At 37.6% G+C, this 14,830-nt stretch overlaps 1 protein-coding gene across 1 annotated transcript in view; it reads right to left on the bottom strand.

The window, feature by feature from the left end:
- The window catches only part of Galnt5 (polypeptide N-acetylgalactosaminyltransferase 5), a 40,859-nt gene extending 36,659 nt beyond the window's left edge, over nucleotides 1-4,200 (bottom strand). Inside the window, exon 1 of the mRNA XM_004835925.3 lies at nucleotides 2,605-4,200. Within this exon, the coding sequence (XP_004835982.1) occupies nucleotides 2,605-4,055 (1,451 nt within the window). The 5' untranslated portion in view covers nucleotides 4,056-4,200. The remainder of the gene's footprint in view (nucleotides 1-2,604) is intronic.
- Between the last annotated feature and the right edge of the window lie 10,630 nt (nucleotides 4,201-14,830).

Here is a 14,830-nt window from a genome sequence, read left to right as displayed (position 1 = left end):
AAAAGGCCATGCAATTGCACCTCAATATTTTGGAAATGGTTCTTTGGGACTTGGTTTCTAAGAGTCTGATTCTAGAACTAATGTAGGGGAAGTTGTCCTAGTAACTCTGCTTGTCTAGTCTAATTAATGCTAATCTTGTCCTAGAATATCAGTTAATTCATCCATAAGAAATTATTAACTAGTAACTAGTTATTATCTTTACTGAAGGGAATGAAATTTAAATGAATATAGCAAATCTATGGTTTTTATCTTTTTTGTCATTCTACATTCAACAAACAGTTGTACTACTGTGTTAATTAATCTACAGTGATAGATATGGGAGGAATACAAAAGGCAGCAAGGGAGATATTCCTCACACTCTTAAAACCTTGAAAATTCAAGGTTTCAGTAGGCTGTCGCTGCAACTAATGTTAAGGCCAATCCACCCTCCTGAGTTTTTATCGATCTGTACCTTCATTGCTCTTTCTCCTACACACATACACACACACACACACACACACACACACACATTTTCTCATCATATTTCTCATCATAAAGTTTTCTCTTTATACTGACTTTTAAAATCTGTTATCTTTAAAAATCTTATTTTATGTATTCTTGTAAGGCATCTTAAGTACTTTTTGAGCAAGACTTCAGATAAAAACAAACTTCACTCCAAATCTTTCCTGATGAACAAAATATTCTCAGCTTGTATTTTCTTACAACCTTTATCCATATGAATACATAATTTAAATATATTTATCATCAGAATGTTTGAGTAAAGGCTCTTTTACCCTCCAAGGAAGAATGGCACAAAAGGGCTATCCATGCTTCGGGAGCCCCAAGTTTAGGCTCCTCCATGGCGAGCCTGCTCCCTTCATCCTGTTTGTGAAGCAAAGTGTCTTCAGGCAGCTGGTCCAAAGGGAATGCACCTTTATTTAGCCAAGGTGGGTTGTGTGATAAGAGGGACGGGTCCTGGCCATGTGCTCTCTGACTCACCACCATAAGCACACGTGTCAGTTCTGCTCACTTGGACAAACCCCTTCAGAGGACAGAGCCTGACTGTAACTTTTCTAGGCTGCCAGGCTTCACTGCCTCAGACCAAATTATAAAAACTAACAAGCATCAGGAGCCATTAAGCTGTCCATAAATCACATGGATGGTAACATCACTATCGCTTGCTTTGGGCCTCACACACTGGCCCTTTCTCCAGTTTGGAGCTGGCACTCCTGTTTCTGTGCCGGGTATGATTCCTTCCCAGACCCCGCAGCAGTCTGCTGGCCATTAATGACATTTTAAAACATAGCTGCTTAAATGACTATTGCATTCCCTTGCATTTTCTGTTTAAAAGAGTATATGTAATCCTGTGATATATAAATTTCAGATTAGCACTGGACCAATATAATTTCTAAGATCATTCTCGAGGGATAATCAGCAACAGGAGGGGGAGAATGCAGCATAATTTTGAGCATGGATTTTAAGCATTTCTCTTCAATTAGTAGTTCTATGATCACAGACACAGAGCCTCAGTTTCCTCATCTGTGAATATTTCGTGTTCTCATCAAGGCTGTGAGTATCACCAAGGTGAGGAACATGAAAGGCACAGGGCTAGGTCTAAACAAGCAGTGCATGGTCAATAGCTGTTTGCCAGTGCCAAAGAGATTGAAAATTGCTTTATTAGAGCTGACGTTATAATGAGGAGATTCCTTTTGCTAATAAATATCATTAATAGACATCAATCTGTGTCTTTTCCTAGTAACCGGGTTAAAATGTAACCCTGACTACAAAGAACAGTTTTTTACAGAAGCCACACTTTTTTATATGCTGCATGTGCTAAGTCTCAATCTTGACATCCCCTATTCCCAACTTCCAGGCAATCGTTGTTTGGCTCAGGGAAGTGAAAATCAGAGTACACTTGGAGCTGAATTATCAATTAATGAATACTGAACATATGGTTACAATGTACCCTCACTTAGGAATGGGATAAAAAAGCTAGAAACCAAACTGTATTTAAATCAGCTTAAGTATTTGTGATTTGGTTGACCTTCTGATGATGGAATTATAGTAATTTAATTGTTTTAAGGATTGTTTGGGGAGGCTCATTGGGAAGCTTTTGCATGGCACTACTTTGGGAACATAACATAACTTTTGAGCACTGTTGTTGGTTAATTTGAGGCATAATGTCTGCCACCTCAATTCCCAGGGTCTTACGGAGTTCATCTATGGGTGTACAGGCTCATTGTGAATGGCTAACTCTACAAATACAAGTGACTTTTTCTTTGGCAGTGTGGGGGATTGAACACAGAGCTTGTACATGCTAGGCAAGCATTCTTCCACAAAGAGAAGGAAATAGAACCTGAGCTAATAGGATTTAAAGACACAAAAAAGAAGTATAGAAACAGGGCTAGAGAGATAAACATAAAGAGAGAATTCAGTGCATATGTTGATGTCAGATTTTCCTTTCTTTCTGTGGATGGTGAAATATTTGGATAGGATACAATGATTAATATTACTTTAATTCTTTAGGTGGTCAGAATTCACACAAAATTATTTCAAAATAAATATTCTTTATATGAAAGCCAAGGTAGTTGAGACTGAGGAAAGAGAAGAGGGAACGAGTCTTACCCAGCAGGCCTTGTGTCTTCAATGGCTCTATCCACTGGAATCAAATCGCTAAGGTAGACATTGAAGTTTCCTTCTTTCCATCTTCTTTTTGCCTCCTTCTCCTTTCCAGGGGGAACAACCACAGGATGTCCAAACTGACCTGGAGCTTTGGGGTCCCTTGGAGAAAGGGTCACATCTATTCTTAACACCTGGTGCATTCCGTGGTCTTCAGGTAAAAGGACTTCTGTGTGACTTTGTTTGTGTCCTACAGGCTGGGCCTTGGCAGTTAAATTGATTCTTGCTGGCCTAAGGCCCCCATCTAGTTCATGTCTGGTTTGAGACACTATTGTTTTCTGTAAAGTGGGTGAGGGGAAAGATGCCTCACTTCTCATCCTGGAAATAGGTTTTTCTTGGCTTTTATCCAATATTTCAGGAAATATAGTTTTGATTTTAGAATTGAAAATCTCTTTGGTGTCTGTCTTTAGCTTCTCCTCCTTGGTTATAATCACAACATGGCTTTCAGAGAAATTGAGTTTCTTCTTAAGAGTTGCTTTGGCTCTGTCATCCTTTGGCAGGCCTTTCAACTGTGTCTTGTTCATAGACAGCTTCCTTAAGCCATCTGAGTCAGCAGTGAACTTGAAAAAAGGAGGAACCTTATGGACCTTGTGTTTATTTACATGCAGTTCTTTGCTCTGAGTAGCAGTTTTATTTAAGGCTATAGCTTCCCCTGAGTTTGGCACTGGTGGGCTGGCAGGGTGTGTCCTCTTATTTGCTACTGCTTGTAACTGCTGCTTTGCTTTGTCAGTTCTAAGATCGATGGTCACATTGAGATCCCTCTCAGCTGCTTGTTTTGATGTGTCACTGCTGAGATTATAAGTCTTCAGAGCCTCTTGCTTTGTACCACCCAGTCCTGTGTATCCTGATTTTTTGACCAGTGTAGTTCTTCTTGGTGCTATAAATGGGCTTTTCTGAGTCCCCTGGACTGTTGTTTGCTTTGGTGTCATCCGTAGAGAGAAGGCTTTCAGTCTGCTGTCTTTCACCTCTGTCTTGTGCTTGGTCAGAGTCCCAGGGGGAGTCTGCAGATGTGCAGGATGCCACAAAGGCAAAACTTTGTCCCTTACCAGGGTGTTCTGCATTTTTCTTTCCCTCTGGGCTTGATCCAAATCGTCCCCTATCCCAAGCACACCCTCCTCAATCCTAAAGTTCTCTTTACCCCACACCCTCTTCCTATGTCCCCAAGGGGAAGGCCTCATCTGTTTGATACTACTGGAAAGGATCTTCACTTTGTCTGCCTGAAGTCTGAATCCTATCTGCTCCCTCCGCACGATGTCTTCCTTGAGGATCTGAGTGTTGATCTCACTGAATGAGAGGCGGAGAGCTGCCATGTCAAAGAGCAGCCAGATGACAGAAGCCACAAATATAAATGCCAAGACTCGCCCACTTCCTCGGAAAAACTTTCGGATCTTGTTCATGGTACAAAGGCTTCCCTTGTAGCCTGCCCTCTCTTTGAGCTTGCTTACCTGGATGGAGACAGAGCTGAAGCAGCAGCAGCAGCAATAGCAGCAGCAGCAGCAGCAGAGTTGCCAGAAAGCACCCCTTCCCCTGAACACAGCGGGAAACAGCAGTCAGTCCAAGGGGGAAGCTCAGCTCCTGCCGCCTGTCAGTCTTTGCCTGCGTGGCATTGCACAGCAGAGCATCTGTGCCTGCTCGCCTGGCCCTGGCTAAACGCTGGTAAACACCAGACCCAAGTCACACTGGGAGCAGCACATGGGACAGCTCACCATGTCACTGGCCTTGTCTCTGGGAGCCCATGTCCACCTTCCTAAGAGCCCAAGAAAAGGTGGGGGCCGGGTTGAGGCTGCAGTTTCTCTCCTCCCAGTTCACGTCTGTATGCTGTAACTCAACACCATGTCTCATAAGGAAAACATTTCAAGTCATTACCCAGAAAACTTCACTCTGCCCTCACCTTCCGTGTTATATGAGAGTGTGTGTTTTAAGGGCAATTAAACAGTGTGGCAAGCTATCTCAGTTGGAGGGCTGTGTAACTAGTTTTTAACCCCACCTACCCTGCTCTTGCCTATTAACCCTCTGGTACCCAGCTGCTCAAGTGCTCTCCCTGAGCAATCCCTGACCTTCATGTGCCGGCTTTAAGCGGTTAATCACTTAAAGTGGACATTCAGCATAGCCTCATCACCAGAGGTGGATGTCTAGTTATTCAAAATATTCCTTTGTGAGTTTATTCTTTTTTTGTAGTCTATTTGATTGTTGAATTTAATGAACACAAATTAAACTTATCATATTACATAAAAGTTTCTAGACACTTTGCTATTATCTGAATGTTTGGGCCCCCACCAAATTTATATATTTAATGCCTAATCACCGAAGTAATGTTATTGGGATGTGGAGCTTTCAGGAGATAATTAGATTGTGAGGATGGAGCCCTCGGGAATGGGCCTGGTGCCCTTATAAATGAGACCCCAGAGAACTGCTTTACTTACCCCTTTCATCAGGTGACAACACAGCAAGAAGGCACCTTCTAAGAGTCAGGAAATGGACCCTCACTTCCTACCCTCCAGGATTGTGAGAGATTAATTTATAGTGGTTGTATTCAGTCGTATTCAGTATATGGTATTTTGTTATAGAAACTTGAATGGATTAGGACACAGTCTCGGTTTCAGCACTTACCTTATCATGGACCAGTAACAAACTAAGGTTACACCAGAACTTGGGCCAGACTCAAAGTGATCCTGATAAACTAATAGGAGAGTGGTTTGTGCATAGGATTTACATTAGAATCACTTGGAAGAAGACCTCTCACATTCTGATTAATTGATAAGTGGGAGGTAGAAAAGATAATAGATCTGGTATTATATTTTGTAAAAAACTTCCCAGGTCTTTCTAATATATAGCAAACATTGAGAAATACCTATTTAGAATAAAATGCCTCTCTTTCTGTCTCTCTCTCTCTATATATATACACACACACATATATACATGTATGTATATACATATATATGGAGCACATAGGATATATGTGTGTGTATATATATGCACACACACACATATATAAATATATTTTGGCTCAAAATGAATTTTTTTATATATAATGTTTTTTAAACATTGTTCATGTGATGATTAAGTTTTTTCAGAAATACTCAAACAGCAGGTAAATAATTCTTTGTTGTGCAGATATTTCCAGAAGAGTTTGGCATTTGAACCAGTAGACTAAATAAGGAAGATCTTTCTTCACCCAACGTGTCAAGCGAGGGCTCAGATAGAACAAAGAAGAGGCAAATTCACTCTCTGTGTTCTAGAAATGGGATGCACATTCTTTCCTGCACTTGGACTTCAGAACTCCAAGTTCTTTGGTCTTTGGGCCCTGGAACTTAAACAAGTAGCCCTGAAGCTCCTCAAGGCTTTGGCATCATTCTGAGAATTACACCACTGGCTGTTCTGATTCTGACTTTTGGATGTGGATTAAGCCACACTATCAATTTCCCTGATTTTGCATCTTTTAGGGAACATTTTGTGAATCTTTTCAGCCTCTATAATTGTGTGAGCCAATTCTAATACATTCCTTCATCTACCTATCATCTATCTATCTATTATCTATCTATCTATCTATCATCTATCATATTTGTTCTGTTACCCTGGAGGACCCTGATTAATATAGCCCATAATTTTAGTGAAATTCCTTCTCACTTGGAGTAGAACCTAATAGTAAAAACTCATCCTCATAACAACTGCACCAGAATGTACATTTTCATGTTGTTAGTTATAACAGTGGTGGATAAAGTCTGAGAAACACTGCTCAGGAGCACCATTTTCTGAGGAATCTTGAGAAGTTTTCAGACCATGCTACCATTTAATTGGGAGCATCTAGCATCCATGCTTTGAGGTAAACTTAGGAAATATTTGGGAGAGGCAGACAATGTGCTTATGCATTTCCCTCTACATTTGACATTTAGGATTGTAGTTTGGTCCAAGGGAGGGGATCCAGATAAATGCAGCTATGGTGACACGATTCTCTGACCCCTGATTTTCCTCTGTTCAGTACCTGTCCACAAGTACTTGGAATATCCAAGGGTGGAGCACTGAGAGCTTAACTCTTTCCTCCAAGCACAGCTGGCTCTATTTGTCTCAAGTTCTAATATCTGTTGAGAATGTTCTGTGGCTCAGGCCCAATATTGGGTATTGAGAAATATTGAGTTAGAAGATATAAGACTTAGCCCTTAATCTTGAAGACCACATACCCTATTAATGGACACAGACACATAGGCACCTACTGCATGTTACAATATGAAATACATCAGTTGAGAGAAATTATATTCTGTATTCTATGGGACATACTTTACCTTTGATAAGTGTGGATGATTTCTAAAGAAATCATCTATTGACTTGGAGGACAATTCAAAACATAATTATCTGTGCTTATATTGTGATCTAGAAAAGAAACATTACTTGAATGTGAAAAGCAGATGAGTTAGCATAGAGGTGAAGATAGAACATAGTAGCTTAGGGGAAGCACAAATTTTGAGAACCAACATGACTGGAAGCAAAGGTCTTGGTATTTTTGCAAGTGTGCATGTGTGTGTGTGCATGTATGTGTGTGTGCATGTGTGTGTATGTATACAGTATGTCTCAAGCACTTTGCTAAGTTCTTTTTATTGAGTGCCTCACTTAATATTTACTTCAATTTATTAGAATGATAAAATTGTAATTCTCATTTTGTAGTCAGGAAATTAAAACTTAAAAGGAAAAGAAATAATACATATTGGAAGAGTTGGATTTTAAAACCATAACTATTGTACAGTATTGTTGTATGAGTTTGCAAATTATTTAATTTTATATAGGAGCAATAAAAAGAAGAAAATAATTTCTGAAGATTAGAGAAAATGATTTAAAGTTTTAAAAATATTGTATATATCCTATAAATAATAGCCATTGCTCTTTATATCATCACTAATGCTTTGCTGTGATAGGATATGAGATGTATGTGGCACATACATAACAGCTCTTCCCAAAAACCAAACAGAAGTCTGGTGACTAATATGATTCTGGCATTGGGACAAAATGTATTTCCAAGTATTTTATTTTATTCTGGACATCTATATTTCCTTTTATTATCAAGTTAATCAATGACAACTGTTCACTGAGAATTCACTATATGCCCCAAACACGAAGTAAATGGCATTGTCTCTGCATTTAATGACATGAAATTTCCAGTCAGTGGAATACCATCAACATAGAAGAGCACTATTATTTGCAATCCACATTCCAAAATAAAGGGAGAAATTTTAGGATCATGGTTAGTTTGAATTATACAATTGCTTTAAACACAAAAATGCAATGCTTTGTAAATATTTCATGCTACAAGATTCAAGTCTTGTCCAACCACAACATTCCCATATCAAAGGGAATGGCAGTTGGAATTACTTGAACTCTTGTGAGAAGAATCAACACTTGTTATATCCTTAATATGCTTGACAGCTTTAAAACACTCTTTGAAATATATCCTTACTCTTCTATATACTTTTGATCTAAAAAAATTGCTTTCTCTCTCCCTCTGGCTTCTCCTTCCTTACTAACCAAAACACAAATTACTTGCAATTGGAAAGTAAAACATTAGAAAAATTAAAGGAGAATCTCTGTTTCTTTATCATGGGTTATCTGGCTTAGTCTTCACCCTATCTGACATATAACTCAGAGACAGACATAAAGAGTATATAAAAGAGAAAAAGCAACATTGGCCAAGTCCTCTGAAACAAGAGCAGTGGTTTGGTGTCCAGATCTGTTCTATAGTACTGACTTAGCCACCCCAATAGCCATATAGCCACAGATGTATCCCACTTGGAAGCATTCCTCTAAGGAGCTCTTCCGGTTCACCTGATGAGTTTATGGGACTCTGTGAAGATGGCAGAAGTTGGTTATAAATAATACTACAGACTCAAGTCTTCAGGAATAGCAACAGTTATATGGGTGGCCCTATCAGCATTTACATCCCTCTTCTTCATCTTTTTTCTGGATATATTTCATGTTTCATATCTCAGACCAATGGCCAAGTGTGGGTTGAAATGAATAGAAAACCAGGGAATGAATAGAAAACAAGGAAATTAAGAAATTCTACCTTTAATAGAAGTCGGTGTAGACATTGCCCAACAGATGATGTTTGTATAAGTTAAGGATTATGTTTTTAGTTCAGTTGGATTAATTTTCAAGTTATCAGCAGAAAAATAAATGTACAAGAAGCTCAGTTATTTGAGGCGCACCATAGTTGAGAGGCTGGCTTGTAATCTCAAATGGTTTATCTGGTCACATTTGTCAAGAATTGGTACATATAAAGTTGGAGTGTATTTCATATGTAAGTCTGGAGATATAAATGATATTGAAGAATTTTTTGGACAGTTTAATTTAATTAATAATCTGATTTTAGCTGTAGAGTAAAAATGTAAAGGTATATTTTAGTTTCTTTTTCTATAAAATTTACATAATAGAATGATCTGCCCTCTATTCTATGCCACTCTATGTGGTTTCTGTCCATATAATCATTTTAATAGGAGCCATTTACTGAGAATTTACTGAGCACCCGCTACTAGACTAGTCACATGGCATTAATTGTCTCATTTAACCATCAATATTTCATTTTCATCAACTAGATTATAAACTATTTATCAGTATATCTGTGTGTACATTTAGAGTTGCATTTATGTCCTTGCTCTACTCCCATCATAAATATCCCTGAATCAGCTTCATCGTTAATCAATAAACACAGCTTTATTTCTATTCTTACACCTCCTCAATGGGAATATAGAATTTAAAAAGCATTAGTAAGATTAATCTGGCTTTGCATTCAGAGTAGTATTTTGGGGTATGAGAATGTTTATGTAAGCATATTTTGAGTGGCTAATACCTGTTTTCTTTTATGATATTTATTGAACTGCTTACTTCTAACTATAAAGAAAGATATAAAAGAAAAAACATTTAAACATACATTTTACAGAATACAAGTATCATAAATGCCTTGCTGAATTTCTTTTTTTGAACTTTATTAATTTTGATTTATAATTAACAAATAAAAATATTTAAGGTGACGTTTTGATATACATTGAGAAAGGATTATCTAAATGAAGCTAATTCTACATTTCCATCATTTCAGATAGTACTTTTATGATATGATATTTTATGATCTGTCTGAGGAAGTTCTAATCATGAGACACAGCATTATTAAATATTGTCCCCATTCTATACATCAAGTCCTCAGAATTTATTGATCTTACATAACTGAAACTTTGCACCATTTGAGCATGACCCTGTTTTCTCCACTTTCAGCCTCTGGTATCCAACATTCCACTCTTTATCTCTGTGTTTGACTCTTAGATTCTACAGGTAAGTGGCACCGTGCACTATTTGTCTTCCTATGCCTGTCTTATTTCACTTAGGATAATACCCTTCAAATTCAATCAGATTTTTGGAAAAGACAGAATTTTCTTATTTTTAAGGTTATAATATTGTGAAGGGCCACAAACCACTGCAGTATTTAAGAATTTCTTGTTCACCAGAAAGAAATTGCTACATTTCTTTATCCATCATACAGTGAGGAACATTTAGTTGATTCCACATCTAGGTTGTTGTAAGTAATGCTACAATAAACATGAGAGTGCAGACATCTCTTTAGGGTACAGATTTTATTTTCTTTAGATATACATCCCAGAAGTATGATTGCTGGATCACATGACAAAACTGTTTTTTTTGTTTTGTTTTGTTTTTGAGAAGCTCCTGTACTGGTTTCAATAGTTGATATATTAGCTGACATTTCCATTAGCAGTGTTTAAGGATTCCATTTTCTCCACATCCTCACTAAAGCTTACCTTGTCTTTTTGTCAATAGCTATTCTAACAAGTGTGAGATAATATCTCATTGTGGTTTTGATTTGGGTTTTTATGGTGATTTGTAGTGTTGAACATTTTAAAAAAAGATATTTGTTGCCCCTTTGAATGTTTTCTTTGGGGAAATGTCTTTTTAACTCCTGTGCCCACTTTGAAATTGTTATTTCTTTACTTGCTATGGAGTTGAGTCCTTTGTTAATCAGAAAGAGTTCTACAAACTAGCTATGTGTTTTGGTTATATGCATGTATTTTCTCCAATTTCATAGGTTGTCTCTTAACTCTTAATTATTTCCTTTGCTGTGTAGAAATTTTTTTGCTACAATCTCATTTGTCCATTTTTGCATTTGTTGTCTGTGCTTCTTGGTGTCATAGCCAGTACGTCATTGTCTAGACCAATCTCAAAAAGCTTTTTTTCTAGTAGTTTTAAAGTTTCAGGTATTATGTTTACATTTTGATCCATTTTGAGATGATTTTATCCTCAAAATACATTAAACAAACTATTAACAATAACATCAAAATACTTAACTTAATCAAAGAGTGGAAAGATTTCTATGCTGAAACTGTAAAACATTGATGAAAGAAATTAAAGATACAAACAAGGGTATATTGTGTCCATGGCTTGGCAGAATTAATATTGTTAAATTTCTCATACTACCCAAAACTATAAATTAAAATCTCCTTAAAGAGAAATGAATTTAATATTAAGAAATATTACTTTTCGAGTGATGCTGAACTTTGGAGGGCCACAAACCACTGCAGTATTTAAAAAATTTTATCTACCAGGAACAAAATTTTGCTCCTTAAAGATGACATCACCTCACTGACAAAAACATCTGCATTACACTATAATGTCTTTCATAAATGTATAATTTTATAATAAATATTTATCTATAAATCTTGTAAATGCTTTTTCATATTAATAAATGTTTCTCATAAACAAAGACTTCTATTATAAATCTTTTTAATAGATAGGGAAATGAAATGGATAATCTCAGTCACTGAGGCAATTGCCTTTTACAGAGGATGGAGATGCTTTCAAAGAATAGATAATAAAAGTAGTAAGATTGAAAGAAAGGGTTAGATAAGTCCTTTTCAGATAAAAGTAAAGACCCAGCGGAGACAAGAAATAGGCTTCTGAGCACAGGTAAATTAAGTTATTTAAGAAAAAGAGTAGACAACTTTTATTTTGAAATTTCATCTGATTAAGGGCAGATAAGGGTGAGCAGAGGAGGAAGGGAAGAATGTTCAGGGTTTCTGCCTAATGGCTTCTGAGGTTTTCTGTTTTCTTTTTCTGTTGGTTTGTTTTTAGAGATCTCCAAGGTAGACCAATTGCAAACAGTGAGGAGAGAATGGGTTCTTTCAAAAGTCAGAATTATATTACAATAAAAATTTATTTGGCTTTTATTAGCAATTCATGAATTGGACAGTATCTCTGAAAATTTAGAAATGGTGTTCCAATGGGAATGACAGAATGTTTTATTCAATAATGTACCTTGACCAGGTGCAAAGAAATAGCACAATATTAAAAGCAATGAGGTAGCATCTAGTAACTTCATGTTGCTATTCTTCTAGGGTTAAAACATAGGAGACTTGTTTATTAAGCCTACTACATTTGGCTTGTTTGGGTATGTACTACTCATGTTTCCACTGCTAGGAGAAAATATCTTACACCCATAATTTAAGGAGGAGAGGCTTATTTCAGCTCATAGTTTCATAGTTTCAGAGGGTTTAGTCATTGGGTGTGTAGCTCCAAGGCTAAAATAGCATAGGAGGAGAGCATGGTGGAGGAAAACTGCTCAAGCCATTCAGCCAGGAAGCAGAGAGAGAGAGAGAGAGAGAGAGAGAGAGAGAGAGAGAGAGAGAGAGGAAGAGAGAGAGAGAGAGATATGTTGTGGACAAGGACAAGAAAAGAATATCCCCTTCCAGGTCAGGTCCCCAGTGACCCACCTCCAACCAGGCCCCATCTCCTAATAGAAAATTCAGCTATGAATTCATCAATTGATTAATCCACTGATGTAGATACCATCCCCGTGATCCATTTACCTTTCAGAAGCTCCACCTCTAAGACTTTGGGGCAACATTTGATATCTAAATTATACTAGGGTATATGACTCTCTCTCTCTCTCCTGATTTCTTGAAAGATCTGATAAACAATTTAGATTTCACTTGAAGACCTGGAATTTTAGCATGAATGACTGCATTTTGGTCTTGTCTGTTGGTGCCCAGCACAAGAGTTCAGTTCAAAGAAATGGAGTCATGAAAGTTTTATTCGACAATGAATAGGGTGTCAATGTATTTAGTAGAGTTTGAAATCAGCTGCAGTGAGGAAAGAAATGCTGCTAGCTCAGAATAGTTAAGGACTCTGGGAGAGCTCTGAGGGCCACACAGCTGAGTAACTAATCCAGGGGAAGGACACCTATAACAGAAGAATAAAGTAGATGTATGGACAGCCAGGGCATTTATGAGACAGTGAGGGAAGCTGATGGGAAAGCAGATATGGCCTGGGGCTCTGACAAGCCTGGAAATGGGGCAAGTCACAGAATTTCTTTATTTAAAAAATTCTTTTATTGGTACATTTTAGGTATACAACACAATTACATTTCTCATTGGGAACTTGTACCTTTACATGATGCATCTTGGTTCTTATTTTTTCCCCATTCCTTGCCCTCCGTTCACCCCATCCACCCTTCCCTATTTACAAAGACTTTTATTTTCATTTTTTCCATTTCTCAGTATTTTTCCTTTCCCTTCTTTCCTTTCCCCTGCCCCTCCCACTACCCCTACCCCTTTGGACATTTTCTTCCTATTTTGCATTATCAATTATTCATTCTAATCATTGGTACATTTTGGGTATACAATATAATGACATTCCACATTGGAAATTTACACCTTTACATAATCTCTCTTGGTTCTTATTTTTCACCCTTGCCTAGCCCTCGCTTCAACCCCTCCAGTCCTGCCTATTTAAAAAGATTTTGTTCCTATTTTTCCATTTTCTCATATTAATCCCATTCCCTTCTATCCTTTCCTCTAGCCCTCCCACTTCCTTCCCCTTTGCCTCTTTTCTTCCTATTTCCCATTACCTATTATACATTTTAGGCCTTATTTACGCTTTCAGTTTCTCACATCAGAGAAATGATTCTGTATTTATTCATGTGTATCCTATTTATTTCACTTAAGCATATAGCCTCAATGTGCGTCCATTTAGCTATAAATGGCTCTAATTTCTCATTTTTTATGGCTGAGTAGTACTCCATTTTATAAAAAAACCACATTTTCTTTATCCAGTATCCAGTTGATGGGCATTTGGGCTGTTTCCAAGTTTTAGCTATCACAAACTGTGCTGCTATGAACATGGGCGCCCATATATCACTGTGGTATGATTCTTTTAATTCTTTGGGGAAGATCCCCAGCAGTGGAATAATGGGGTCAAATGGGACTTCCAGTCCTAGTTCTTTGAGGTATCTCCATACTGATTTCCACAGTGCTTGCATCAGTCTCACTCCCACCAGGTGTGGAGCAGGGTTTCTTTTTCCCCACAGCCCCACCAGCATTTGTTATTGGTTAATTTCATGATAGCAGCCATTATTTCTGGAATGAGGTGGAATCTCAGCATTGTTTTCATTTTCACCTCTCGAATGACCACTGATGTTGAACACTTTTTCATGTACTTATTTGCTATTTCTACTTCTTTGAGAAATGTCTGTTCATTTCAGATGCCCATTTTCAGATTGGGTCTTTAAATTTGGGAGGTCTGATCTTTTTAAGTTCTTTATAGATTCAAGATAGTAGACCTTTGTCTGAGGAAAAGCAGGTGAAGATTTTTTCCCACATTGTGGGTGGTCTCTTCACACTGCTAGTTGTCTCTCTTGCTGTGCAGAAGCTTTTTATTAAGAAGAGATCCCACTTGCTGAATGTTTGTGCCAGTTCACGGGCAATTGAGGTTTTGTTCATAAAATCTATTCCTACACCGATGTCTTCAAGAGTTCTACCTAACCTCTGTTCCAACTGGTTCAACATTTCTATTTTAATATTTAGATCTCTAGTCCATTTCAATTTTAGTTTAGTGCATGGCGAGAGATATAGGTCTGGTTTTAATCTTTGACAAGTTGAAACTCAATTTTTCTAGCACCGTTTATTAAAGAGGCTATCTTTCCTCCAGTGAGGGTGTTTGGCTCCTTTATCGAAGTTGAGATGGCTCAGTGTGTCTGACATTGTTTCTGCATCTCTAATCTGTTCCACTGGTCCTCAGGTCTGTTTCTTTGCCAGTACCATGCCGTATTTATCACAGTAGCTTTGTGGTATAGTTGCAGGTTGAGGATTGTGATACCCCCTGCCATGTCTCTGTTGCCTAGAATTGC

This window comes from Heterocephalus glaber, unplaced genomic scaffold, assembly GCF_053883595.1.
Source record: "Heterocephalus glaber isolate CG9 unplaced genomic scaffold, H.glaber_assembly_v1.0 deba00000347, whole genome shotgun sequence".
NCBI classification, from domain to species: domain Eukaryota; kingdom Metazoa; phylum Chordata; class Mammalia; order Rodentia; family Bathyergidae; genus Heterocephalus; species Heterocephalus glaber.
The sequence above is the reverse complement of the archived record's forward strand: the minus strand, read 5'-3'. Positions and strand labels throughout refer to the sequence as shown.